Source organism: Coffea eugenioides, chromosome 1 (genome assembly GCF_003713205.1).
Source record: "Coffea eugenioides isolate CCC68of chromosome 1, Ceug_1.0, whole genome shotgun sequence".
NCBI classification, from domain to species: domain Eukaryota; kingdom Viridiplantae; phylum Streptophyta; class Magnoliopsida; order Gentianales; family Rubiaceae; genus Coffea; species Coffea eugenioides.
The window spans coordinates 40491196-40517750 of record NC_040035.1 but is presented as its reverse complement, the minus strand read 5'-3'; the positions used below and the strand labels follow the sequence as shown (position 1 = coordinate 40517750).

The 26555-nt window shown below is 35.6% G+C and overlaps 1 protein-coding gene across 1 annotated transcript; it reads left to right on the top strand.

Moving 5' to 3' along the window:
* The first annotated feature begins 12038 nt into the window (after positions 1 to 12038).
* LOC113782481 (protein STRICTOSIDINE SYNTHASE-LIKE 3-like) lies at positions 12039 to 17484 on the top strand. Its single transcript, XM_027328394.1, has 4 exons — positions 12039 to 12628; positions 15165 to 15440; positions 16195 to 16362; positions 16803 to 17484. The coding sequence occupies exons 1-4, from the start codon at positions 12300 to 12302 to the stop codon at positions 17206 to 17208; spliced, it is 1179 nt and encodes a 392-aa protein (XP_027184195.1). The 5' UTR covers positions 12039 to 12299; the 3' UTR covers positions 17209 to 17484.
* The last annotated feature ends 9071 nt before the right edge of the window (positions 17485 to 26555 follow it).

Here is a 26555-nt window from a genome sequence, read left to right as displayed (position 1 = left end):
GGGCCAACTTGGAAGAGATAATGCTCTTCTGAGTGGAGTCCAACGTTTTGTCAAGAATCAGAAAATGACATTGCAGGGCAATGGGCTTCAAAACATGGGCTCCAATAGATTTCCAATTTGTGGTTGCTATCGAAGTTAACTTAACGTAATGGTTTTTTTTTTTTGAGGAACTTAACGTAATGCTCAAAAATAATTTGTTGTTATTGTTCCGAAAATGTAGTTCAGTTTGTAGAAACATTAGTTAGGTATACATTCATTCTCTAATTCGACTGTCTAGCTCTTGTGGTTTTTGTGAAGCCCCACATGTATATATCATTGAGCATTGGCAATTTTTTTAAGATATTAATTTTATTGTTGACAGCAAAAAAAATTAAGGGATAATTTCAGAAACCTGCCCTGAGGTTTCTAATAATTTCACTTGGCTCCCTTAAGGTTTCAAAAATTATACTTACCTCCCTTACCCGTTTAAAATGACAATATTAACCTTAATATTTCAATAAAACTCCCTAGTTGCCATGTTTATACAAAGGATGGATTTTATAATTTTTTTCCTTTTTCCTTCTTATTCATTTCTCTAATATTTCATTAGAATTATGCAAGAACTATTAATGGTATTCCTAATATCTATCTAGATCAAACGTTAAACGAGTAATTTTTTTGATAACTTTTAATATCATCCAATTTTTAGTAGCTCTTTTTTTGGTATCAAAATCAAGAATAATTAAAAACAAATGGCCCTAAATCACTACCAAACCATGGTAGTTCCATCACTAAAATAGTCCATAAAATTTTATTTAAAAAAATAGTCCATAAACTTTTATTTAAAAAAAAAAGATAGCACTTTTTTCTTTATATTAAAAAGAATCTATATCCCTAATAAAGCACTATAAACAATAGCCTATTATATCAAAAGATTTATTGTTATAGTTGATTATCAATTAACAAATATTGGCATGAAAAACTTGAGACTCTTTTTCTTTTATAATTGTGCCAAATATTTTACAATTGTTTAGAAGAATAAATCAAACTTTATAAGATAAGGGCATTTTAGGGTATTCATTAAATTTTTGACCCCATTTTAAGGTTTGGTTACCAAAGTGTCAAATCAAGAGAGGTAAGTGTAATTTTAAAACTTCAAGGGAACTAAGTGAAATAGTAAAAAATCCCAGGGGAGGTTTTCGAAATTATCCCAAAAATTAATTATGTTAATGGCATAATTTCTGAAGTGTTACTAAAGTGGAATTAAACAATATTATTAGAAACTTTATCTTATGTTTGTTAGCATTCAAGATAATTACAACATAAATTGGTTAGGAATAATTAAGTGCAAGTGATTAGTATGAACTGATGAGGAGACAAGTTTATATTTTTTATTCTTGAGTTTGTTACATTATTAGTAGTAAGAATATATTGAGAAGTTAAAGAGACTCGGTCTCTTTGTTACATATATTTATTAAAGCCTTAAAAGTTAGAACATTAATAAACTTTAAGGTATTATATTTATTCTTGACGTTGTTCCAGCATTTTTCTGCTCAATTGTTGTCTAGTTTTGGCTGCAAAAATCAGGATGTGGTAGCTAAATGTACATATGATGGGCAATGGAGGTAGCCCGGAGAATGACTAGAGAGGTAAAAATACTACAACAGTCTACACCTGCAATTTTTTGTGCCTATGCCAGAGCACGATGATCAAATTGTGTGGCTTGCAAATTCTTCAGGGATGTTTACTGTAAAGGACGCTATGAAAACATTCCAGCCCCGGGGTGCTGCTGTACAGTGGTATAGTTTAGTATGCAGCCAAAACAAGAAATTGAATTCGGTTACCTGCTAGGATTTTCATATTTCGGTTTCCAATTTTTTTTTTTAAAAAAAATTGAAACAAGAAATTCATGCTAAAATATGTGTACAAGTACAACAAAATACATATCCATCGATACAGTCTGTTTCTCAAAAAAAAAAAAAGTGAAATTATTATTTTTTTTTTCCAAGCAAACTGAAAAATAGATAAATCCAGAAAGGGAATTAATCATTAAGACATCACTAATCTATTTTATGTTTGAAATTATTTATCCCTATAATAATCCATGTATATATTTTCCTCTACTTAATTGGGAAATAGAAGTCCAAAACTAGTTGAATACAGTTACATATGATTTGACTAAGTATATCATCTTTTGCCTCTCATCATTCAAGATGACAGCACTCAGAAAAATGGCCCTTGTCTTGTTTGTTTCGCTCCTGCTATCTGTAACTACTTCCCAAGATCCTAATCAGAGAACAGTCAGCTATGGTGCTCTTCAAGACGATCGCATTTTTTGTGGACGTGGGATTCATCAATCAAACTGCAAACCAAAAGCAACTTCAGGGATTCCCTACAGCAGAGGTTGCAATGCCATTACACGCTGCAGAAGTGGTGCAATCGGAGGGGCTACTTAGGTACAGTTGCTGGAAAGGATATCAGGCCTTATAATAATTGTTAGTATATCAAATAAGTTATTGTGGTGTAAATGGACCTTTCAACCATTTTTATGTCAGAAATTTATTTCTCTTAACGATCTTGGAAGGAAAATGTTTGCATGCACCACATAAAGAATTGTCTTGTAGATATGGTTGAAGTTTGAACCAAACTATTTGACATGTGCGATAACAAAAAAAAGTAAGCATTATATATATATATATATATATATATATATATACTCATCAAAAAAAATTTCTTTAATTTTTGTGGGAGGAAATTGATTAATGAAACTTAACTTGAAAGGATTTTACTATTTATTGACTATGAAATTCTCGACTCAATAGTGTTAATATGTATAATGATGTATACAGAACAGCAAGTATTCAAACTTGATTTGAGTTTGATTTGATAAAAACTTGTATAAGTTTGAGTTGCTAAAGACTCATTTATGAGTTCAATTTAATTCTTATATTTATTATGGAATCATATTAAACTTGAAAAGTTGTGCTCTTTTAAATTTGGATTAATCTTTTCTACATTGTCAGTATATACATTGACGGAGTTGGATGGATGCAATATCATCTGAATTTAAAATAGAACTAGAATAAGTACGAGAACCTATATGATTCTTTCTATAATACACACATATTATTACCCCTTTTAATTGGTGCCCTATTGCTTCTTATCAAAAGTAAAATTAGGCAAATTTTTTTTTAGATTGTCAAGCAAATGGTGGCTCATCTAGGTTACGACTTTAGACGAACATACACTAGCTGTAGCTACTAGCTGTATTGGATATTCCATCAAGAAAATTTTGGTATCAAGATTTCAACTTTACGAGCTAACAATGGGTATGACCAATTGGTGGTCATTGGTGGGTGCCGCGTTCAGAGTGAGTGCGTTGTGAGTAGCGCGTGAAAAGTGATGGAGTTTTACAAATATCCCCTGAATACTTTTAAATGCACGAAAGATATTTGCAAAAATTCTATAATAAACTACAGTAAATTTTTACATTAAAAGAAGGGCAAATTCCACTTAACCCTCCTGTGATTTAGCATTTTTTTACATAACTCCCCTATAATTTCAAAAACTATACATAACTCTCTCATGGTTTGGATTAAGGTGTCAAAGTAATGGAAATGATCATTCATAACGGAGTCACCTAAAATGTCAAAAACACCCTTATATAAAGTTAAAAATTATTTATTAACCAAGGGGGTCTATGTGTATATTTTGAAAATCATAAGGGAGTTATATGGTAAAACATAAAAATTATATGGAGTTAGTGTGTCATGTATTTATAAAGGTAATTTCGACATCTTTAAAAGTTCCGCTACGAATGACTATTTTCGTCATTTTGATACTTTAATCCAAATCATGAGGGGATTATGTATAACTTTTAAAATCATAGGGAAGTTACATAAAAAAAATAAAAAATAAAAACATTGAATCACATGCAACAAAATGCGTTATTTCTAAGGTCATTGTCATTCCTCAAGACTGCCTTTGGACCAATGTTTTGAAAATCGGACCGGACCGGCCGGTTCGATCGGTTGAACCGCGAACCAGCCATGGTACCGGTCCGGTTCAATGCCATAGTTGATTTTGTCAGAAAACAGGTCAAGAATCGGTCGAACTGTAAAAACCGCCATTGAACTAATGTATTAACCATTGCACCATCACATCTTATTAGTTTTTTTTGATAATTTATTTATATAAAGCAAACACTCATATTTCTTTTTTCTATTTTTCTTACAAAATCTCATCCTCTCATGGCTCTTTCTTTTTAATTTTCAACTCTCTCTCTCTCTCTCTATCCTCTTTTCTTTTGTCACTCCCTTTTTAATCAAACCTCTTTATTTTTAATTTATTGATGTTTTCTTCCATCTTTTAATTTTGTTTTTGTCCATTAAATTGAAAAAAGTTAAAAAAGGATTATTTTTTTAACCCAAATTATTTAATGCCACAACCACTCACTTTTATCTCATTTTTTGTTTCTTATCAAGTTTACATTTCTATTTTTGATTTTCTTGACTTCCTTCGAACTCCAAACTTCCTTTTTTAAATTGCAACCTCTAAATCCCAAAACGTAAATTAAAATTTAAGTTCACAATATCTAATTCTCATAGACGTGAATTTTGTATAATTTCAAAATATTGTGATATTTTTGAGTTGGATTTAGATATAATTGAAATTGAGATGAAATTTATTTGTTTTAACTTATAATTTAAAAAATTTATTTTTAAAAATCCAAGTTATTAAAAAATAGTAAACTTTTCATCATATAAAGTATTAAATTAGTCCATTACATATCTTATTTTGTACATATATATTTATATAAATTATTTTTAAAAAAATTCATTGAACCGAGGTTAAACCGGTCCGACCGGTTGAATCTCGACCCTTTCACTTCACCGGTTCAATTAACGGTCCGATTTTTAAAACATTGCTTTGGACTTAAGGGGCATCACTTATTTGATCAATACTTAAAGCTCACAGGACAAAGCCACCTTGCCGGATCAACCTGGTTATAACTGGAGAACCTTAATTCCTTGAGAAGGTCGAATATACAACTTAAATCTCTCACCATCTCCTTTCTTAGTTCCAACCTGTTTCCATCTACGTCATTGAATAAGGCTAGTAATAGAATGACCAGTTTCTCTCACCATCTCATTGAGTATTATATTTTAATCTGATGAATGAAATTTTATTTGACTGAATTAAAATCCTACTTGACTGGTAGAGCTTGACTATAACTAATACATGTTCATAAGAACTGAGAGTTTTGAAGTGCCTTTTTGAATTGATTTAAACATAATACATGTTCATAAGACTTGACTAACTAAAGTAATACACCTTGTTACGAATCTCTCCATCAATAATTACAAAATGAAGAGATGATATCTTTATCAAGAATAATAAATCTATGTGAAGAGGTAATGGCTAAGGTAGTATATTCTTTACCTTTTTAAATCTCTTCAATAGGTATAATAATGTACCATTTCATTGTATAGACTCAACTAATTAATAACTAAGGAGGTATATATACATGTGATTCAAGTGATGAGGAAATAATTATGCTTGCTTAAAAACCAAAAACAGGTATACATATATACTAATACAGTCCAATTTTCTTGTCCTAAAATCATTGGTGATTCATATATTCTAACACACATATTCTTTTATTCTTGAAGCTCCTGTTAGTGAAATAATAAAAGATATAGGCTGATACACAATAGAGAAAAATAAATACAACCCAGAAAGAAAGAAATGATCGAAAATAACAATAATAACAATCCGAGGCTTGTGAGCACAATTTCCTTAAAACAGATTCGCCCCCTCCAGGTAGAGTGCTTGAGGTTGAGTAGGCGTCTGTCTCCCAGGATACAATGGATTAAAGGTGAATATGTCAGCACCAAACGTTCTTCACCCCAGCGAACTCGAACTAGAGCAATATGGAACACTATAAAAGATGCAGATGCAAGAAGGAAAAAGAGAGAGAGCGCGCTAGCTTTTGAAACAAAAGAGATATTTATAGATGCTGGCCAAGGGTGACTGTTAGAAATTGGCAACAAGTGTTAAATTCCAGATAATTATCTTCACGTTTATCAAAGGACTACATTCATGTACATACATGTATCTCAATAAGATAACCCCAAATGAATCTTATCCAAAATCATGTATCAATAATTAATACACATGAATCCTATCCAAAAATCATGTATTAATAATTAATATACATGAATCCTATATACATGAATGAATGATAGATAATTATCCTGGATTCTTTCAAGAGTGCCATTATGAGAACAATTTTCTCATTCACTCTACAATGAATATAGCCATTTTTCCAACAATCCCCCACATGAATGGAAAAATTGTTTTGATTTGACTCTACAGTAGTGTTCCACGACTGAAACCTGCATAAGATAGGTTGGTGTTACCCTTTGAACCTTCTCTTGTGAAATATACTTACTTTACTAGCAATCTAGTAGACATGATGTCTTTGAACTGTCCCGCTTTTTAGTGTAAATGAACCATATATTTCACACAGGAATCATGCTCCATTTGTTCAGTTCTCATAGTTATGTTCGTTTTGGCCATGAACATCAACCTGGTTCAGCAAGAGTTTTTTAAGAATTGAGCCCTAAACAATTCTCTTTTCAAGCGGCCCCACTTCACTCTCACATAGGTGATTTACTTAAGTCTTCAGTAATTAATTACTTCACTTAAGAATCATTAAAGCACACCATCGTGCTATCCTTAATTCTCCTTTGCGTCATTGTTTCATTATGGAATGGGTCTAGGGATATCCCCTACAATGACTATGCTAAGTCCTTATAATTAGGTTGTCCCTTTGAACCTAGATCTTGGGATCTCCAGTCAGCTAGGTTGGGTTTCCTTTATAACACTTAGCCTTCCATGGGCTTTAGTCTCATTCCCTTTGCCATTTTTGCAACCAACTCTCTATTCAATCCTTTGGTTAGCGGATCCGCTATGTTATCCTTTGATTTCACATAATCAATAGAGATAACTCCTGTTGAGAGTAGTTGTCTAATGGTATTATGCCTACGACGTATATGTCTAGATTTACCATTATATATGTTATTCTGTGCTCTTTCAATTGCTGATTGACTATCACAGTGAATACATATTGGTGGCACAGGTTTTTCCCATTTTGGAATGTCTTCAAGGAAATGGTGAAGCCATTCAGCTTCTTCTCTGCATTTGTCCAAGGCAATGAACTCAGATTCCATTGTAGATCTAGCTATAATAGTTTGTTTAGAAGACTTCCAAGATACTACCCCACTGGCAAGTGTGAACACATATCCACTTGTGAATTTTGAATCCTTTATATCAGATATCCAATTTGCATCAGCGTACCCTTCTAAAACAGCAGGGTATCTAGTGTAATGCAGTCCATAGTTCCGAGTGTACCATAGGTATTTAAGTACCCTTAAAATTGCTTTCCAATGATCAGCACTCGGATTGCTTGTAAATCTGCTCAATTTGCTTACTGCATATGCAATGTCAGGTCTAGTACAACTCATTAAATACATTAGACTGCCAATGATTCTTGAGTATTCTACTTGAGAAATACTCTCTCATCTATTCTTAGATAGATGGAAACTATTGTCTAATGGAGTTCTTGCAATTCCAGAATCATCCTTATTGAATTTTTCTAGAATCTTGTCCACATAATGAGTTTGACTCAAGACCAACCCGTCTGATATTCTTGTAATTTTAACTCCTAAAATTACATCAGCAAGCCCCATATCTTTCATGTCAAATTTTGAATTCAACATATCCTTGGTAGACTTGACCATTTTGTCATTACTACCAACAATAAGTATGTCATCTACATAAAGACATAAGATGACATAGCCATTGTCTGTTTCTTTAGTGTAGACACATTTGTCACACTCATTTATTCTGTATCCATTAGTTATCATTGCATTGTCGAACTTTTCATGCCATTTCTTTGGCGCTTGTTTTAGTCCATACAATGATTTGACTAATTTACAAACTTTATTTCTTGCTCCCGGAGTTATGAAACCCTCAGGTTGCTCCATGTAGATTTCTTCATCTAAATCACCATTTAAGAAAGCCGTCTTTACATTCATTTGATGTATCTCCAGATTTCTCAATGCAGCGATAGCAAGAATCATTCTGATAGAATTTATTCTCGTAACAGGAGAATAAGTATCAAAATAATCCAAACCTTCTTGTTGCTTGTATCCTTTGATTACAAGTCTGGCTTTGTACTTATCGACAGAGCCATCAGGTTTCATTTTCCTTTTAAAGATCCATTTGGAGCCTAAAGGTCTACAGCCAGGAGGAAGATCCACTAACTCCCATGTATGATTCTGTAAAATAGAATCAACCTCACTTTTTATTGCTTCTTTCCACAAAAATCCTTCAGAAGAACTTACAGCTTCTGTATAGGTTTGTGGTTCCTTTTCTAATAGAAAAGTTGTGAAATCATCTCCAAATGATTTTTCCACTCTAGCCCTTTTGCTACGTCTCGGTTCATCTTGTTGAGTCAAGTCATGATCATGATTTTCTTGATTCATAACTTCATGTGTTCGTTTTGATGAACTTGATGCACCATTCGATTTACAAGGAAACACATCTTCAAAGAATGAAACATTTCTTGATTCCATTATCGTATTTTTGTGTATATCCAAAATTTCTGAATTATACACAAGAAATCGATAAGCAGCACTATTATGTGCATAGCCTATAAAGATACAGTCCACAGTTCTAGGACCTATCTTTGTTCTCTTTAGTGCTGGAATAGCCACTTTTGCAAGACACCCCCACACTTTCAAGTATTTGTAGGATGGTCTCCTACCTTTCCATAACTCATAAGGAGCTTTATCTTATTTTTTTCGGGGTACCCTACTTAAAAGGTAATTGCTTGACAAAATAGCTTCACCCCACATATTTTGAGGTAATCCTGAACTTATTAACATCGCATTCATCATTTCCTTTAGTGTGCGATTTTTCCGTTCAGCAACATCATTCGATTGTGGTGAGTAAGGTGCAGTTACTTCATGAACAATTCCATATTTTGCACAGTCATCACCAATAGGTGTTTCATATTCACCACCTCTATCACTTCTTAACCTTTTAATTCTCCGGTTAAGTTGATTTTCAACTTCATTCTTGTAAAGAATGAATTTTTCCAAAGCTTCATCTTTACTTTTGAGCAAATACACATAACAGTATTTTGTGCAATCATCAATGAAAGTGATAAAATATTTATTACCACCTCTTGTTTGAACAAATTTCAAATCACAGACATCTGTGTGAATCAATTCAAGGGGTTCGGTGTTTCTTTCAATTGTTTGAAAAGATGACCTTGTTAATTTTGCTTCTATGCAAATCTCGCATTTATGGTTTGAATTGATGTGAAAGGAAGGAATATGATCCAAGTTAATTAGTCTACGCAAAGTATCATAATTAACATGACCTAGTCTACCATGCCATAAATTGGAAGACTCAAGCAAATAAGCAGAAGACTTATTCTTATTATTCACAATAGTCATTACATTCAATTTGAACAACCCATCGGTTGTATATCCTTTCCCTACATACATCCCAGATTTGGATAATATAACTTTATCCGATTCAAAAATCATGCGAAAGCCATGCTTGTTCAGCAACGATCCAGAAACAAGATTCTTGCGGATTTCTGGCACATACAGAACATCGTTCAAAGTCAATGTTTTGCCAGAAGTCATCTTTAGTAACACCTTCCCTTGACCTTCAATAGCAGATGAGGCAGAGTTCCCCATGAACATTTTTTCTCCTTCAATTTTTTCGAAGGTAGTGAACAGGTCTTTGTTTGTGCAAACATGTCTTGTGGCTCCAGTGTCAATCCACCATTCTTTCGGATTTGACCCTATCATATTTACTTCAGAGACCATAGCAGTCAGGTTCATGTTTTCCATGTCTCCCTCGATTCTATCAAGCAAGTTTGCTTCATGTTTCTTCTTCTTTGGAAGCTTATATTCAGTGGACTTGTGACCTTTTTTGTCACAGTTGAAGCACTTACCTTGAAATTTCTGCTTAGAGATTTTCCCTTTTTCCCCAAGATTTCGAGTTGGCTTTTTGCCTTTGGAGTTTTGCCCTTGCTTATACTCCACAATATTTGCTTTAGCATCAACAGAAGTTGTTGCCTTGCAATCAGAACCCCTGTTGTCTTCTTCAATTCGAAGTCTAACGATAAGGTCCTCCATACTCATCTCTTGGCGCTTGTGCTTGAGATAGTTCTTGAAATCCTTCCACCCAGGAGGTAGCTTCTCAATAACAGCAGCTACTTGAAAGGTTTCACTCAAAATCATGCCTTCAGCTAGAATCTCATGCAAGATAATCTGAATTTCTTGCACTTGACTGATAACAGTTTTGGAATCCACCATTTTATAGTCTAGAAATTTTCCAACGACAAATTTCTTTGCTCCGGCATCTTCGATTTTATATTTCCGATCTAAGGATTCCCATAATGCCTTTGCCGTCTTGTGTACTTGATACACGTTATATAGCGAGTCATGCAAGCAGTTCATGACATAATTTCGACAAAGGAAGTTGGAGTGCTTCCAAGCATCAATAGCATTGACAGCTTGTGCATCAGTTAAGCCTTCAGGCAGCTTCGGAGCATCCTCACTTAAGAATCTCGAGAGATTCAATGTTGTCAAATAGAACAACATCTTTTGTTGCCATGTCTTGAAGTTCAGGCCATAGAACTTCTCAGGTTTCTCACTATGGTTGGTAGAAACCATAGGAGTAATCTTCCCTTCAGGTTGTTTCACAATTGAGCCAGAGGCAGCGGCATCAGAAGTAGAAATATTGGTGTCTCTTCCTGTATTGTCAGCCATTAAGACCGAATCTGTTTTAAGACTGTTACTGAAATAATAAAAGATATAGGCTGATACACAATAGAGAAGAATAAATACAACCCAGAAAGAAAGAAATTATCGAAAATAACAATAATAACAATCCGAGACTTGTGAGCACAATTTCCTTAAAACAGATTCGCCCCCTCCAGGTAGAGTGCTTGAGGTTGAGTAAGCGTCTGTCTCACAGGATACAACGGATTAAAGGTGAATATGTCAGCACCAAACGTTCTTCACCCCAGCGAACTCGAACTAGAGCAATATGGAACACTATAAAAGATGCAGATGCAAGAAGGAAAAAGAGAGAGAGCGCGCTAGCTTTTGAAACAAAAGAGATATTTATAGATGCTGGCCAAGGGTGACTGTTAGAAATTGGCAACAAGTGTTAAATTCCAGATAATTATCTTCACGTTTATCAAAGGACCACATTCATGTACATACATGTATCTCAATAAGATAACCCCAAATGAATTTTATCCAAAATCATGTATCAATAATTAATACACATGAATCCTATCCAAAATCATGTATCAATAATTAATATACATGAATCCTATATACATGAATGAATGATAGATAATTATCCTGGATTCTTTCAAGAGTGCCATTATGAGAACAATTTTCTCATTCACTCTACAATGAATATAGCCATTTTTCCAACAGCTCCAATGTTGTAAACTTGTAACGCCTCGGAGTCGATCTTCAACCAAAATTTTCAGGTAATTATCCGTCTATTCAAGGTTTTAATTCCACTTTACATTCTTCAATTATATTTGAATTCTTACTTTGAGTCTTAAACTTTAAAGTTGGACATATGCGTTTTTAAAGCACAGACTATTTCATTTTAGTCGTTGGAATGTATGAAACCTATCTCACTTTAGTCTTTAAAGTATAAAATTTGTTCCACATAAGTATAAAATCGTCCCTGTTAACATCTTGATCTAAGCGAGATAAATATTATACTCTAGAGATGAAAATATTCCAATTAAAATTCAGGGACTAAATTAACAATTTCAATATAGTTGAAGGGTGCAAAGTGCTAATCACCTTCCAATCGGAGGCATTCCAAACTCCAAGGCAACCAAAATTTCTCCTCGTATTAGCGTACGTACATGAGTAAAATCTGGGAAATTTCCCAACAAATCTGACAAAATCCTGTGAAAACTTTTGTTAATTCGGCCCATCCAAATCAACGTCCAAGTCAGCAGGGCCGGCAGGTGGGTAGCTCACTCCCCTAGCGTCCCGATTCCCAACTCCCAACCCCTGTATTTGCTAACAATTAGGTAGCAAACGTCCCAAGAACAAAGGCCCCCAACTACCCATTCATCCTTCATTCATTGATAGACACAAAAATTTATTATATGATCCCACGAGTCCACTCAGCTTTGTAATTAGCTCCCTGCCATTCAAGTGAGGAAAAAATTCAGCAATTTTAAGGGGGCAATGTCTCCGGCCGGATTCTTTGCCGGGATTTTTCTTCTGTTGGCTCTGTACTGTGGGTTGGACCCTTTAAAGCACAGTGCAATGTATAATTTTCCTGACTTTGTGGCGCATAAGGTGGAAATGCCAGCATGGTCTGAAATCCCAGTTGAGAAAGATGCTCAAAATTTGCTCCAGAAGTCTGAAATCAAGTTCTTGAACCAAATTCAGGGTCCTGAGAGCATAGCCTTTGATCCTCAGGGTCGTGGACCTTATACTGGTATAGCTGATGGCAGGATTGTGTTCTGGGATGGTGAAAAATGGATTGATTTTGCATATACCTCTGCTAATCGGTGAGATTGGAGTAAAAGGCTTTGTCTTCCTTTATTTTGCTGAATTTTGCTGTGAAAATTTCGTTGATGCTGCCGCTATTTCTGTTTTTTTGAGTTATTAATTTTGCAAGTAAGAGTAACATATGTAGAACCTCGAATAGAAGTGATGTTGGAATTCTGTAGCCACTTGTAGGAAGAGTAAAAACATGATAACTGTTATAGATAAACATGTAGTAGAATGGTTCTTGGATATAGTAAAATCTTCCTCTCAAACTTCGTGTGTAAAATTTATTTTCTTGAAGTGTCAGGAGTCCAGAGATCCCTTCGAATTATAGCTGGTGGATTATCATACTGAAGTATGGTGTCAGACAAATTCTGTAATGCAAATTTTGCTGTCTGCATATGTTTCCTGATGGAAAAAAGTGCCTAGTTAAATTTGGCATTTGCTGACTCCTCGTTCTACCAGTTTCTAGTTTTGTTAATGATGTAACTAATAATTTTTCTTATTGCTTAACCTGAAAGTTATACGCAACCATTGATGCTCTTAGACAACTTTGGGGATCACAAGGTTGGCTGGACTAGCAGGAGAATATTATACTTAAGCAAACAAGTATGAATAAGATTGGTCTGTACTTTGTTGAGGATGAACATATATGTATATGTGTGGAATAGATCTCTATTAGTTAGTATTATTTAGGTGCAGAGAATTGCTAATTAATTGCTAATTATCTTGTCATTTAGCTCAGATTATTGGATATAGAAATTATCGCTCAAGACATAACTGAACTGGATGGTCTATCACTGATTTATATAGCGTATTTTAGCCCATACAGTTGTGTATCTTCATATTCCATTTCTCCATCTTCTCGATAACCCTAAATTATCAAAAGGACAAAAAAGAAAGCAATGTCACCATTGTAAAAGAGATTATTTAGCTCAATTTGCCAAAACAATTTCATTTTTCTAGCAAATTGGCTTTGTAAACCTACAATTTGTGGATAGTTCTTTGCACTTTGAAACTTACATTGAATTATTCTATGTGAGAGCCCTCTATATCTGATTTCTAAGGTACATCATGGTGATATAGCGTGAGTGGGGTATAGCGTGTAATGGAGGTCATACCATTGTGATCATATTTCTGTAATAAATATGCCCCAGATTCTGATTAGGATTTCATTGATCTTGTTAATATTCTACAGTGTATTTGTTTCTTTGTCTACTCACTTCACTAGAAGAAGCTGAATTATAGCTGCAACTTTAGTTTAAACTAAATAGGCATGGGAGTCATTTTATTTTTGCTGCTTAAATTATAAAGTCTAAGCAATCGTCTGATTTGAGAATGAAACCTGGCTTATCAACAAGACAATCAGCTGGCTGCTGGTGGTGTAGCATCGCTAAGAGTTAGGACAAGGATGCACTCTTCTGACTCCATGGTATTTTGCTCAATGAAGCAACAAATCGATATTTTTCCTATATTACAAATAAACCAGCTACTTATTCTATAAAAAGCAACTTGATTTTGTCTCCAAAATGGCAACTTTAGAAGACACAGGTCGCAGAAGTGGTTTCTGTGCTTGAGGTTGACCATAGTTAGTTTAGAATTCCCTGTATTATTTTGTGTACCACCCAAGAAATGCTTGTTGAGAAAAGGCGACTTCTGGTGTCTGAGGGTCTTTGGATGAGGCAGAAAATGGTCAGTAGTGGCTGGAAATTTCAGTTGGCTATTGGATTAGCTGTTCACTGGTATATGCAATCTTTACTGCAGAAGCTGAGGATATTTTAAAGTGATGAAGGAACATGGAAATGGAAACCAATTATTATGGTTTACATATGAAATATCTGTACCAATTGTACAAGCTGTTTCTCGTAACTTCCACCAATTTGGAGCATGTACAGTAGGACGTAGGAAGGAAAATTTTAGGTTGTTTGGGGTTCCAAGACAGTGGAGGCATCCCCTGCTCAACATTTGAAAATTAAGAATGAATTTCCCTTTCAAAGCTTAAGAAACTTTTGATCAATAACTGCATTCACACAGTTATCAACAAAATGTTAGTTAACAACCTTTTGGCAGGTTTAATCAGGTAACGGTATGCATTGTCTTCTTCTTTTGGATCTGTATGTATCGTAATAGTTACCCCGCTGCTCACACACACAAGCCTACAATATGCTCACGTGCACATGCATGCACACACACAGGCACAAACAAAAAGAGAGAGAGTGCAATCTGAACTTCGATGTGCTTGACTTTATCTGGAATAAGAAGTGCGGAACTCTAGATTTCATCTTAAACATCCCGTGTCTATGTCATTTACTATGTCCTTTTCCGAACTGGGGTGTAGTCTTCACTTCCAAGTTGAAATTCCTTTGCCTATTCATTTTGAGCTTCCTCAGTACCTTCTTTTTCTTTTATTTAATTCTTAAGTACTTGTATAATAATCAGCAACTCCTCAAAATAGAAAAGAAAAAATATTCAGAAGTTTTGCCGATGTCTTAATAATTTGGTATCGTATTAGAGTGTGACTCTAGTTACAGTTTTCATTCACGCTCTGAATTTCAGGTCCGGCCTATGTGACCCTAAACCATCACCCTTCAGCTACTTGAAGAATGAGCACATTTGTGGAAGGCCTTTGGGGTTACGATTCGACAAAAAAACAGGTGACCTATACATTGCTGATGCGTACTTTGGATTGATGAAAGTTGGGCCTGAAGGTGGATTGGCAACATCCCTAACTACTGAGGCTGAAGGAGTGCCGCTTGGATTTACTAATGACCTGGACATTGATGATGAAGGGAACATTTATTTCACTGACAGCAGCACTAAATATCAACGGAGGTACATCATGACCTTATCTGCTCTTGAGGGCTGAAAGTGGATATCTTTTAACCTTTGATGCCTATTGTATTATTAATATCAATTTAGTTAGTTGGTAGGTTCACCAAAAATGATGCTGCAACTTTTTGTGATAAAACTAACAAAAGTTTTACAGTTGCCTTAAATGGGCGTTATAGTTGGAATATTGAACAGATACGCAAAATCTTATTGTAAAATAGTGGAAATCAAATTAAAACGAATGGCATGAGGGCAGATGTAAGCATATGTGCCCCAAAGAAATCAGACTAAATTCAAATCATTTTGTGCTTCTGGTGACCCCAGTTCTTACTACAGTTGCAATGCTTGTTTTCTGTTGTGTATAGGGGTTTGTGGGTTGGAGAACGTGCAAAAGCATGTGGCAGTGTCTGTGTGTGTGTGTGTGTGAGAGAGAGAGAGAGGGGGAATAGACTTTTTACTATTGACCTACTAGCTTTTTTGGTTTTGAAGTTTCTTTCATTGTTAGAAGGTTTCCTTGCTCCATTATTTTTGTTTTCTTAAACCTTATTAGGATTTTGGAAATGTTTTAGTAGAAATCCTCAGCTTCCCAATGAGTTTGAGCATCAAGGTTTTTACCTAATTGTGATCAGTAGTGCATCTTTTTCTTGATTTGAACAAATTTTTTTACATCCGTCTACTCTCTCTTCCTCCAGCAGCACTTTTTACTGTGCATTAGAACCTTCCAGTGATTAATTCTGATGTTGGCACCTGTTTGCAGGAACTTTTTGCAGTTGGTTTTCTCTGGAGACGATAGTGGGCGGCTTCTGAAGTATAATCCAGAAACTAAAGAAACTACAGTTCTTGTTAGGGGGCTTCAGTTTCCTAATGGCGTGTCCATGAGCAAGGATCGTTCTTTCTTTGTCTTCTGTGAGGGTTCAATTGGCAGGTGAGTTATTACTTGATCCCACATGATTTGATTAAGAAAAACAGAATACATTAGTTCACTTTGCTGGTAGCTATAAAATGTCTCTTAAGTGGACTATATACATTCTAGTGTTGGAGACTTTGACAATTTTGGTATGTATTTATGCCAGTTACTATTTGCAATTTCCCATGCGTTGATGTTCTTTCCAGCTATTGGTCAAATCCTTTCTGGCAATTGGCAGCATAAACATGGCTTCATTTCAAGTCTTTCACAATTTTGCCCATGCATCTTTTGAGCATTTGAACATGCATACAAAAAAATAGTGCTTCTCGGTCGTCATAGTTATTCATAAATGGAACCAACTTGTGTAATGTAATTGTACAAAAATAGGATTTTTCTTTCTATACTCATGGTGTTATTACATCGCAAATGCAAGAATTCTTCTCAATTCATATATGCAGATTGCGCAAATACTGGTTAAAAGGTGAGAAAGCAGGGACTTCAGAAGTTATGGCTGTACTGCCTGGATTCCCTGACAACATCAGAACAAACGAGAATGGTGAATTTTGGGTAGCGGTCCATTGTCGTCGCACCGTATATGCATATATAAATGGATTGTACCCAAATGTTCGAAAATTCTTGCTGAAGCTTCCAATTCCAGCAAAGATACACTACCTTTTGCAAATCGGCGGCCGGCCTCATGCAGTAATTGTGAAGTATAGTCCAGAAGGCAAGATTTTGCAGATATTGGAGGACAGACAAGGAAAAGTTGTCAAAGCAGCAAGTGAAGTGGAGGAGAAGGATGGGAAGCTTTGGATTGGTAGTGTTTTGATGCCATTTGTAGCAGTTTACCAATTAGAGCGATGAAAAAATTTCCTGTCTTCTTTCCTAGTCTCTCAATCATGAGATGGCCCTAGTTCACACTTTCAAGCTCCTTTTTTAGCTCTCTCTCTCTCTCTCTCTCTATATGTGGATTGGATTTTGAAGCTTTTTACTTCATTCCTGAAGAATCCTGTTGCAAGAGTTTTGATGTAACTTTTGAAGAAGACACCAACATGTTTGGTGCTCTGAATATTCTCTCTTTGTACCTCTCTCTGGCTTCTCCTGCCCTTTTTTTAACTTCCTATGCTGGAAATTTAGTCTTGTGTATAGTCATGATCCCATTTCAAGGCAAAAAGGATCTTTGTTCCATAGGTTCAACTGAAACTATATTCAAACAGGCCGGATCCAAACTTCAAGCATAGCTGCAAACTAGCCCATAGGTCGAAAAAACACATACGAAAGCAACCTATATTGGACAAGTACAAAAGAAAAGAAAAATTTCGAGATTAAACTATACTAGTTTTCTCATGCTTTTCAGCACATACAAGGATAGTTCAAAGATCATTTCTTCCAAATGAATGTTTAGGACTTAAAATGAGAGTTTTGTTCTTTTCTTGCTCAAGAAAATCTATTCCAATTTCTTTCAAAATTTACCATGTGTGTACATTTTAAATTTCTAAAATGCATCTAGGCTATGAGACTCTGATATTATAACTCAACCTCTTTATACTTGAAAACATTTTGTACTTACACTACGTTAATGTAGTAGTTAACAAAAGTTGTAATTCATCCCCATCTCATTAGTTTGTTAATGCTTGCCATCTTATGAGGAAAAATTGTAGCCAATTAGCAAAAACAGAAAGCTGGTTTGTAAAGGGCACTATTGGATAGTTTTGGTTAGGTAGTAGGAATCTAGTCTCAGCTCAGGGGTTAAAAATACTAGTATATTCACGGTTACTTGGAAATTCATACCAAGTAATCAAACTGATTCTTGATACTTGATACTATAATTTTCTAGGATTACTTAGTTGGCAACAATAGGGTGGTAAAATTGTGGAAATGAAATAGTTGGAAACATGAGGGAGATCACAGTTGTTGAAGTCCTATTTGGTGGTAAAATTGTGGAAATGGAATAGTTGGAAACATGAGGGAGATCACAGTTGTTGAAGTCCTATTTTGTTCTCCTCTCCTTGCTATTATGTTACTGTCTCTTCTTTTTCATGGCGTCCCTCCAATCTTTCTTGTTAACTAGAGTAGTTCATGAGGATTTCTTTCTCCTTTTGTTTCTCACAAAGTTATTTTAGTTACTTGTAATTGTACTACTAGATAGAAAATCATCGCCTTTTCTTGATGATCACGTGGAGTTTTGAATTAGTTAACGTGCACATCAAACTAATTCACGTTTTCAACTCATGAGATTCATCATAAAAATATAAAATGACAACGTACACATCAAATTAATTCACCTTCTCAACTCATGAAACTGATCCCATACGCTTTAGTCGGGATTCGAACTTCAATCAACTTGTTTTATAGCATTGCCATATAAGATCGTCCACTCTGACTAGCTTTGGCTTTTCTTTAATTCCTTCGCTTTGCCTCCATTTTTGGAAACTACTAATTACATGGTGTCAAACATCATCTCTACAAAATTTAGTGTCTATAGTGATTAGAATACCTGAACACTTTCCCAAATTATTTCCTACTCCGTGATGGCTGGTGCAGATTGGGCCAGCAAGTCCATTTATTGAGACGTAAGCCCACCCAGTGTGGTTGGAGAGATGCCCAACACAAGCCAGCTTCAATGGGACTTCAGGACATCCAATAGGCCCGGTCCAACGGGCAATTAGTATTAACTGTTTTTCTTTTTCACTGTTTAACCGTATGTACGTATGTCTTTTTTTTTTTTTTTTAATGAGTTTGACATTCTAATTAAATGATATTCTCAATTGAAGTTGAAGAAATTTCCATTAACTCGAACTTGGATAATTTGAAATTTTTACCTATGTAGTTCAATTACAAAGCTTTTATAGTTTTATTAAATCAAACTTGCATACCCTTGAATTCGTCACAAATAAATCTCAAGTTTTCTAATTTTTAAATCGAGTTTAGATAGTTCAATTTTTTATAAATATAAGTATTTGGATACAGTATTATTTGAAATAATTTCTATAAAATCTTTTGTGATATGATGTATGTTTAAAAATATATATAATTGAAAAGATTAAAAAAATAATAATTAGAATAAGCGTACTTGAGGCAAAAATATCGACATATAAAAACAGAGTTGTGGGGTTAATAGTAATATTTAGAAATTTATAAAAACTTGGATATCCAAAACGAATAATTTTTAGATTTTATGGTTTTCAAGTTGATTGGTAAAACTTTTAACCAATTTCTCCTTTCGAAATGACAATTTTTGGATATCCATCACGGACTCTGTCCGATAATCCACTGACATGATCGACTGATGAACTCTGGAATAGCCAACTGAAGACTGGTCAGGAAAAGCCAACAAGGTACATATAGTTTGGGAGTGAATTTGAAAAACTATAAGAAACGGAGACCAAGAATTTGCATTTATCAAAAGTTTAGCATAGTTGAAGAAAGCAGCAGATTATATGTGTCTGGCTTTCTTGTGGATGAACTCTACTGCAATAGGCACTCACATAGCTAAGGTAATCATTGTATTATCACTTTTCTACAGGACACCTAGCAGAAACATTGAGTTCTGTGGGCAAAGTAACAATGACTAATGAAAAGAGAATCCATTAGCATCCCAGTCCAGCAAAGAACTAAAGAAAAAATAAATCAAGGACAACATTCAAGAAGCATGCTTAATTAGGCACCATAATGCATTTGATACGCATCATCTCCACATTGTCCACATTGTCTGCCCCACCAACTGTCGCGCCCCATTTTTTTATAAAATAAATGAATGGTTTAAAAAGTGAATTTTTGATTTGAAAAATGAATTTTTGATTTACAAAGAAAATGAAGAAAAATATGGGTCTAAATGGGACTTGAAAATGCGACGATTCGACCCAAAATATAGTTTAAAAAGGGTTTTTTGAATGAGAAATGGAGTCGCCACTTGGTATTGAGTTAAGGTGTACCAAGTCACCTAAAAAATAAATTTTTGAGTAAAATTATAGAAAACCCTTTTAAACGACTCCTAAGTCTACAAAAATCAGAGAAAGTGTTCGGGAGTCACGTTTGATGAGAGGGAAGGCAATGACGAGGTCCAAGGCACCCTCTCAACCTAGCCAAGGCTAGTTGCACGATTTAGTCAAAGATTTTCTTATTTTAACCTAAAGATTTATCACATTTGGATGTACTATATGAATGCAAACCCTAAACCTAGGAGGGTGTCGGGGGGTCGAAATGTATCTTCAAAACTCGAATGGTGCCAATCACATTAATTATGATGCCCAATTGTGACTCTTTAAAGAGGTCACGAATAATGCAGAAGTATGAGACTCTAAGAAAAGAAATAAAATAATTATACAAATATACATGTCTTTAAAGGAGTGCATCATGTCGGGTACGGGAGACTAATGTTCGTGACTCAATTTTCCCTTTAATAGAGGGAATACGAGCGTTCTAAGACTTAGAAAGCCAAACTCGTCTATATCCCATATTTAAGGGGTTATTCCCTAATCTAATTAGGCAAAATGCACTAATCTACCCCCTAATTTCCTAAATGAGTTGCAAATCTAAATGTTATATATACATAGGGGTAAGGGATATTTTATTAGAGGAAATATTATGTGAAAATGATAAAGATCCTAAAAATGGAAAAATATGCATGAAGTGTAATGTAATCATACAAACATGATCTAGCGAAGGAGATCCCTAAGGGTCTAACATTGGACTAGCCCATGTCTATAGATCCTCACTAGCATTGGACTAGTGGGCAATCGGAACAAAGAGCCACAGCTAGCGTTGGACTAGTGTGGTGACGGGAAAGGAATCACAGCTAGCATTGGACTAGTGTGATAACATGCATTTTATTATAGTCCAGTAAATCAGATAAATCATAATAAAGCAAATAAACACATAAATCACATAATGCACATAACACATAGGCATGATATCTAGATGCAAGACCCTAAGAAAGCGATTAAACACATAGGCAGACAAACATGCAAGCAAAATGAAACAAACAAACAAATGAAGCCCTATCTATTACATTGGGGAGGCCCTACTACAATCAAAGAGGGGGAAAAGGAATAAAATAAATACCTAACTATTACAAATTTGGCATTCAAGTGCCTCCAAATAATTACATTAGGAAAAAGAATGGAGTTAAAGAATAACCAATAAAAATAAAAATAAAATAAACAAGCACGCAATAAAACATGCAAAAATTCACGGAAAAGCACGTTGGAGCACGTTGGAAAATAAAATCAAGGAGATAGAGATTACCTCCCTTGAAGTTGGAGCTCTAATGAAATGAAATCACTTATTTACCCTCCAAAAACAAAGAAAGGGTCAAGGCATCACTTTAATTAACAAATAATTACGAAATTGAATCAATTAAATCATGTAAACAATCTATATTTAAGAAATTAAAACAATGAAGGGCTTGATTGCAAAAATTAACGAAGTTTTGGGGGTCAAATTATAGTCATCACAGAGATCTGGGGTCCAAATTAAAGAAAAATAAGAACTTATTTGCAATTGTAGCAAAGACCCAAAAAAAAAGCTGAATTATGTGGGCCGTAGCACAATTAGCCAAGGATCAGAGGTCAAATGTACAAATCATGCAGGGAACTAAGTCTAGGGGTCAAATTAAAATTAATTCAGGACCTAATTAAAAGAAATTGGCACTTAAATGGGCCTTCATAGCATAGATGGAATCTAAGGGGAGTAAAGTACAATTTTTTAGAAGTTGTTTTGCATGCAAAAACCATGCAAGAACAACGAACAAGCTTGCTGCCTTTCTTATTGGTTTGACGTGGAACAACTCAAACCAAAACAAGCACAAATGCAATGACCTCAAGACCATGTTGCTCTAGGACTGTCAATGGGGTTGGGCCAGCTCGAGCTCGGCTCGCTCGGCCCGACAGAAAGCCCGATGAGCCCGATCATTTAGTGAGCCGGTCTGAGCCTGAGTCTAAAAATTAGGCCCGAATTAAATGTGAGCCGAGCTTGGGCCTTATTAGGCTCAAACCCGATATAGACCCGGCCCTTTAATTACCTATATATATATAATATTTATATTTTGATATTATGTATAATTATATATCCAAATATATTATTACTAAATACTAAATATATACATAAATTACAAAACACAAAAATACATCTAAAAACTCTTTCATGAGCTTTCTTGAGAGCCAATATTGGTAATGCATAACTAAATCTCTAATTTTTCTTATTGGTTGAGTAAATTTTTGTATTAGCATAATATTGGTTGATTTTTTTTTGGTCTACAAACACAAAAATCATCAAGCATATTTGGATTTAAATCACAAGATTATAAAAAAAGTTTCAACTTTTAAAGATGTATTGGCTTATGATCGCATGTTTTATTACTATTTTTCATGCATTTTGAATGGATTAAATATAAATATTGTTGAAAAATTTTTGGTTTATATACGTTTTAAGAACTATTATTTGTTCATGTTTAGTTTTAATATTATAGTCTTGTAAATGTTAAATTAGTTTTACAACTTAATAGTTATAATAATTATATTAAGAAAATTAAGGAGTAATAAGTGAACTTGGGCTAAACCCGATTAAGGCTCACAACCCGAATATTATGTGAGCTGAGTATGAGTTTCACATTTACGAACCCGAATCTCATAGCCCGAAACCCGAAAATGATTCAAATTAAATGAGCTGAGCTTGAGCTCATCAAAGCCCGACTCATTAGGCCCGATTGACAGGCCTATGTTGTTCACATCAACCAAATGTCATTGTTTACCCCAAAGAAATCAAACAGGGAGCTAGACATGAAATCAACAAAAGGAAGATGAACTTGGAGCAGCAAAGGTTTCAATCATTTACACAAAATGATGTCTACTTTTCACTGCTGCAACAGACCAGAAAGCTCCCTCTCCCCTTAAACTTTCGACCAAGCTTTTGCTTTATGGACTCAAAAAGAACTTATTTACAGCAAAAGAGAATAAAGGCCCGGAACAACATTATCGCAGCAAGTGAACAACAACAAAGAAAGGACAAACAGCGAGCTCTTTATACATTAGGAAAACTGGAAATCGACCTGATGAATCAAACTTCAATCAAATGCTAAATTTTAATGCAAACAAATACTAGCTAAAGGAGCAAGGCAGAAATGTAGACATGCAACTGATGAAGCGTCTGCAATTTCTGGCGCCTCAAGATTTTAGCAACCTCATGCAACAAGTTCTAATACCAAAACCCAAACCAGAACCAAATCCATATGGGGGACTTTGGAACAAGGGGGAGAGGGAAGACAAAATTCAATAACGCAATATGAACATTACTGAAACTTCAAACATTGAACTCAAAGTGAGAGGAAAGGGGAGAGGGTATACACACTCAGAATGAAAACTACACACAGAGCTACTGCCTATGAGCACAAAACCCCAACTGCAGAAAATGCCTGCTGCGACAAACAAAATGCCAAATTGCAGCCTGTTGTTAAACCGTTTGGGCATTTTAACAATCAGTAAATGATCATAAAAAACTCCAGCAATCCTTTGCTCAAGTGAAGTCACGGTTGGCCCCAAAATTGTTAGAAACACAAGGAAATTCAGTCCAAAATTTTATCAGCAACCCAAGAAAATTCAACCTAATCGATACATAAAACATGTATGTTCGAAAATTTCAGCCAATTAACAGGAAAATTGCACTAAAGCAAAGCCACGGAGAATCTGTATCAAAAGCTTGAAAAAGAAACTGAAATTTTTAAAGAACAAGGGCAGCTTACAGTGCTTTGCGTGGTGAAATTTCGCCGATAATGACGATGGATCCCGACGAGGTGATGGAGGCGATTCCAGTTTCTGTTTCCTCTGTTTTTGGCTTCCTTGTTTTCGAAGCTCCCCCACTGGAATCAATTCATGCGGCCACCGGAAAATCGGAGCAAGTATCATAGGCGGCCGACGCCCCAACAGAGCAGCAACGGCAACGATAAGTCCTACTTCGACTTCGATCACTGCTTCTCCCGGACACGGACCTAGATCCACGGCGGCGGCGCTTCCGGGCGAACCACCTAACTTCGTCGCGCTTGTGTATTGCGGACAATAAAGGGTGATCATCGTCGAACAGGTTTAGCCTGGTTATGTCGAGGACCTTGATGGAGAAGGAGGTGCCTCTATTTTCTTTTATTCCTGCCCTCAAACGAAAAACCTCTCTCAATCCCCCGGCCTCGCCCCTTTTCCTTTCCTCCATTTTTCCTCCGTCGAAGCCTCTCCCCAATTTCCTCTCTTCCTTCCTCGTCTATCCAGCCGTCACGCCTAATTTCCTTTTCCCTTTTGCTCCGTTTTTTTTTCTGCTCTCAGACCAAACTTTTTCTCTCTTCCCTTTTGCAGCCGGCCCCCTCCCTCTCTATCTTGCTCTGTTTTTTCTTCGCTCTCTCGGTCTCTCTCTTTCCTGTTGCATCTCTTTTGTTCAGCCAACCACTCGCTTATTCCCTCTCCTTTTCCAGTTTTCTTCCACCCCCAAAACTCCCTCTGGTCTTTCTTTCTTGTCTTCCTCAGCCTTTTGTTCCTTTCCGCAACCCGTAGCTGAAAACCCTCTCTTCTCAATCTCCTCCCAATTTTTCCCGTTTCTTGTTTCTCTGTTTTTTTCCTTTTCCTTGCCCAGCTGAAGCTCCCTCTCTCGGCTCTCTCTGTTGCCCGAAAAAAAACCCCCAACCCCCTGTTTCTTTTCCTGCCTTTTTTTTAGCTTGTTTTCCCTCAAAAATTCCTTAAACTTCCCAAGTGTCCCTAACACCTCACCCCTTAGGTGCTTAGTTGTCTAAAATATAAAAGGGACACTTGTCCAAATGCATGCCTCCCCACTTGTCATTTTCACTCTTTTTTTCTTTTTTCTCTTTTTCCCTTTTTTTGTTGAAATTTAGTATGAAGACAAAAATAAATAGATAATAAAATAAAATGAACTAGAACAAAATAAAATAAAATAAAAACCTTAGAATTGAAACAAATAAAGCAAAATTAAATTAATTAAACAAATAAAGTTAAAAATCAAAAATTTGATGTCTACAGTTTGCCCCTCTTTGTCTGAGTTTTGAAAAAACTTGAGACAAAGAAGTAGACACCAAATACTTACCTGTGTCATTTGGTTGCCACTATTTGAACGACTGCCATCTTTGAAAATGAAGACTGACCTCCTTTAACAAAAATTTTAAAATGGGACTGACCCAAACGAAGAATTTAAAACGGGACTGATCCGAACAAGAAATTTAAAATGGAAATGATCCGAACGGGAAATTTAATCATGGGACTGACCCGAACAAAAAATAAAGTCATGGGACTGACCCGAACAAAAATTTAAAATCATGGGACTGACCCGAATAAAATTTAAAATCATGGGACTGACTCGAACAAAAATTTAAACATGGGACTGACCCGAACAAAAAAATTAATCATGGTATGCACACTAGTGAGACTGACCCATGTTTAGCGGCAATGCAAATGAAATGCTCACTGGTGGGACTGACCCATGTTCAGTGGCAGTGGAGATGAAATTCTCACTGATGGGACTGACCCATGTTCAGTGGCGATGAAAATAAAGTGCACACTAGTGGGACTGACCCATGTTTAGTGGCATTGAAATACACGCTAGTGGGACTGACCCATGTGTAGCGGTAATGAAAATAAAATGCTCACTGGTGGGACTGACCCATGTTCAGTGGTAATGAAAATAAGATGCACACTAGTGGGACTGACCCATGTTTTGGGACTGACCCATGTTTAGTGGCAATGAAAATGAAATACATGCTAGTAGGACTGACCTATGTTTAGCGGCAGTGAAAATGAAAATGCTCACTAGTGGGACTGACCCAACGGCTAGTGGCAGTAAAATGCACGCTAGTGGGACTGACCCATGTTTAGCGGCAATGCAAATAAAGTGTACACTAGTGGGACTGACCCACGGCTAGTGGCGATGAAAATGAAATGCACACTAGTGGGACTGACCCAACGGCTAGTGGCGGTGCAAATGAAATGCTGGTATTTATGAAGAAATTGTATAAGACTTGCTTAGAAAATTATCCAAAGATTTGCCCCAGTGTGATGAATTGGTCAGTGGGATTAAACCCGAGCCTGCCTTAATAACGGGTCAGTGGGATTAAACCCGAGCCTGCCATGGTGATCGGTCAGTGGGATAACACCCAAGCCTGCCACTCACTTGATCATTTTCTTGGTCAGTGGGATCAACACCCGAGCCTGCCATCCGCTTGA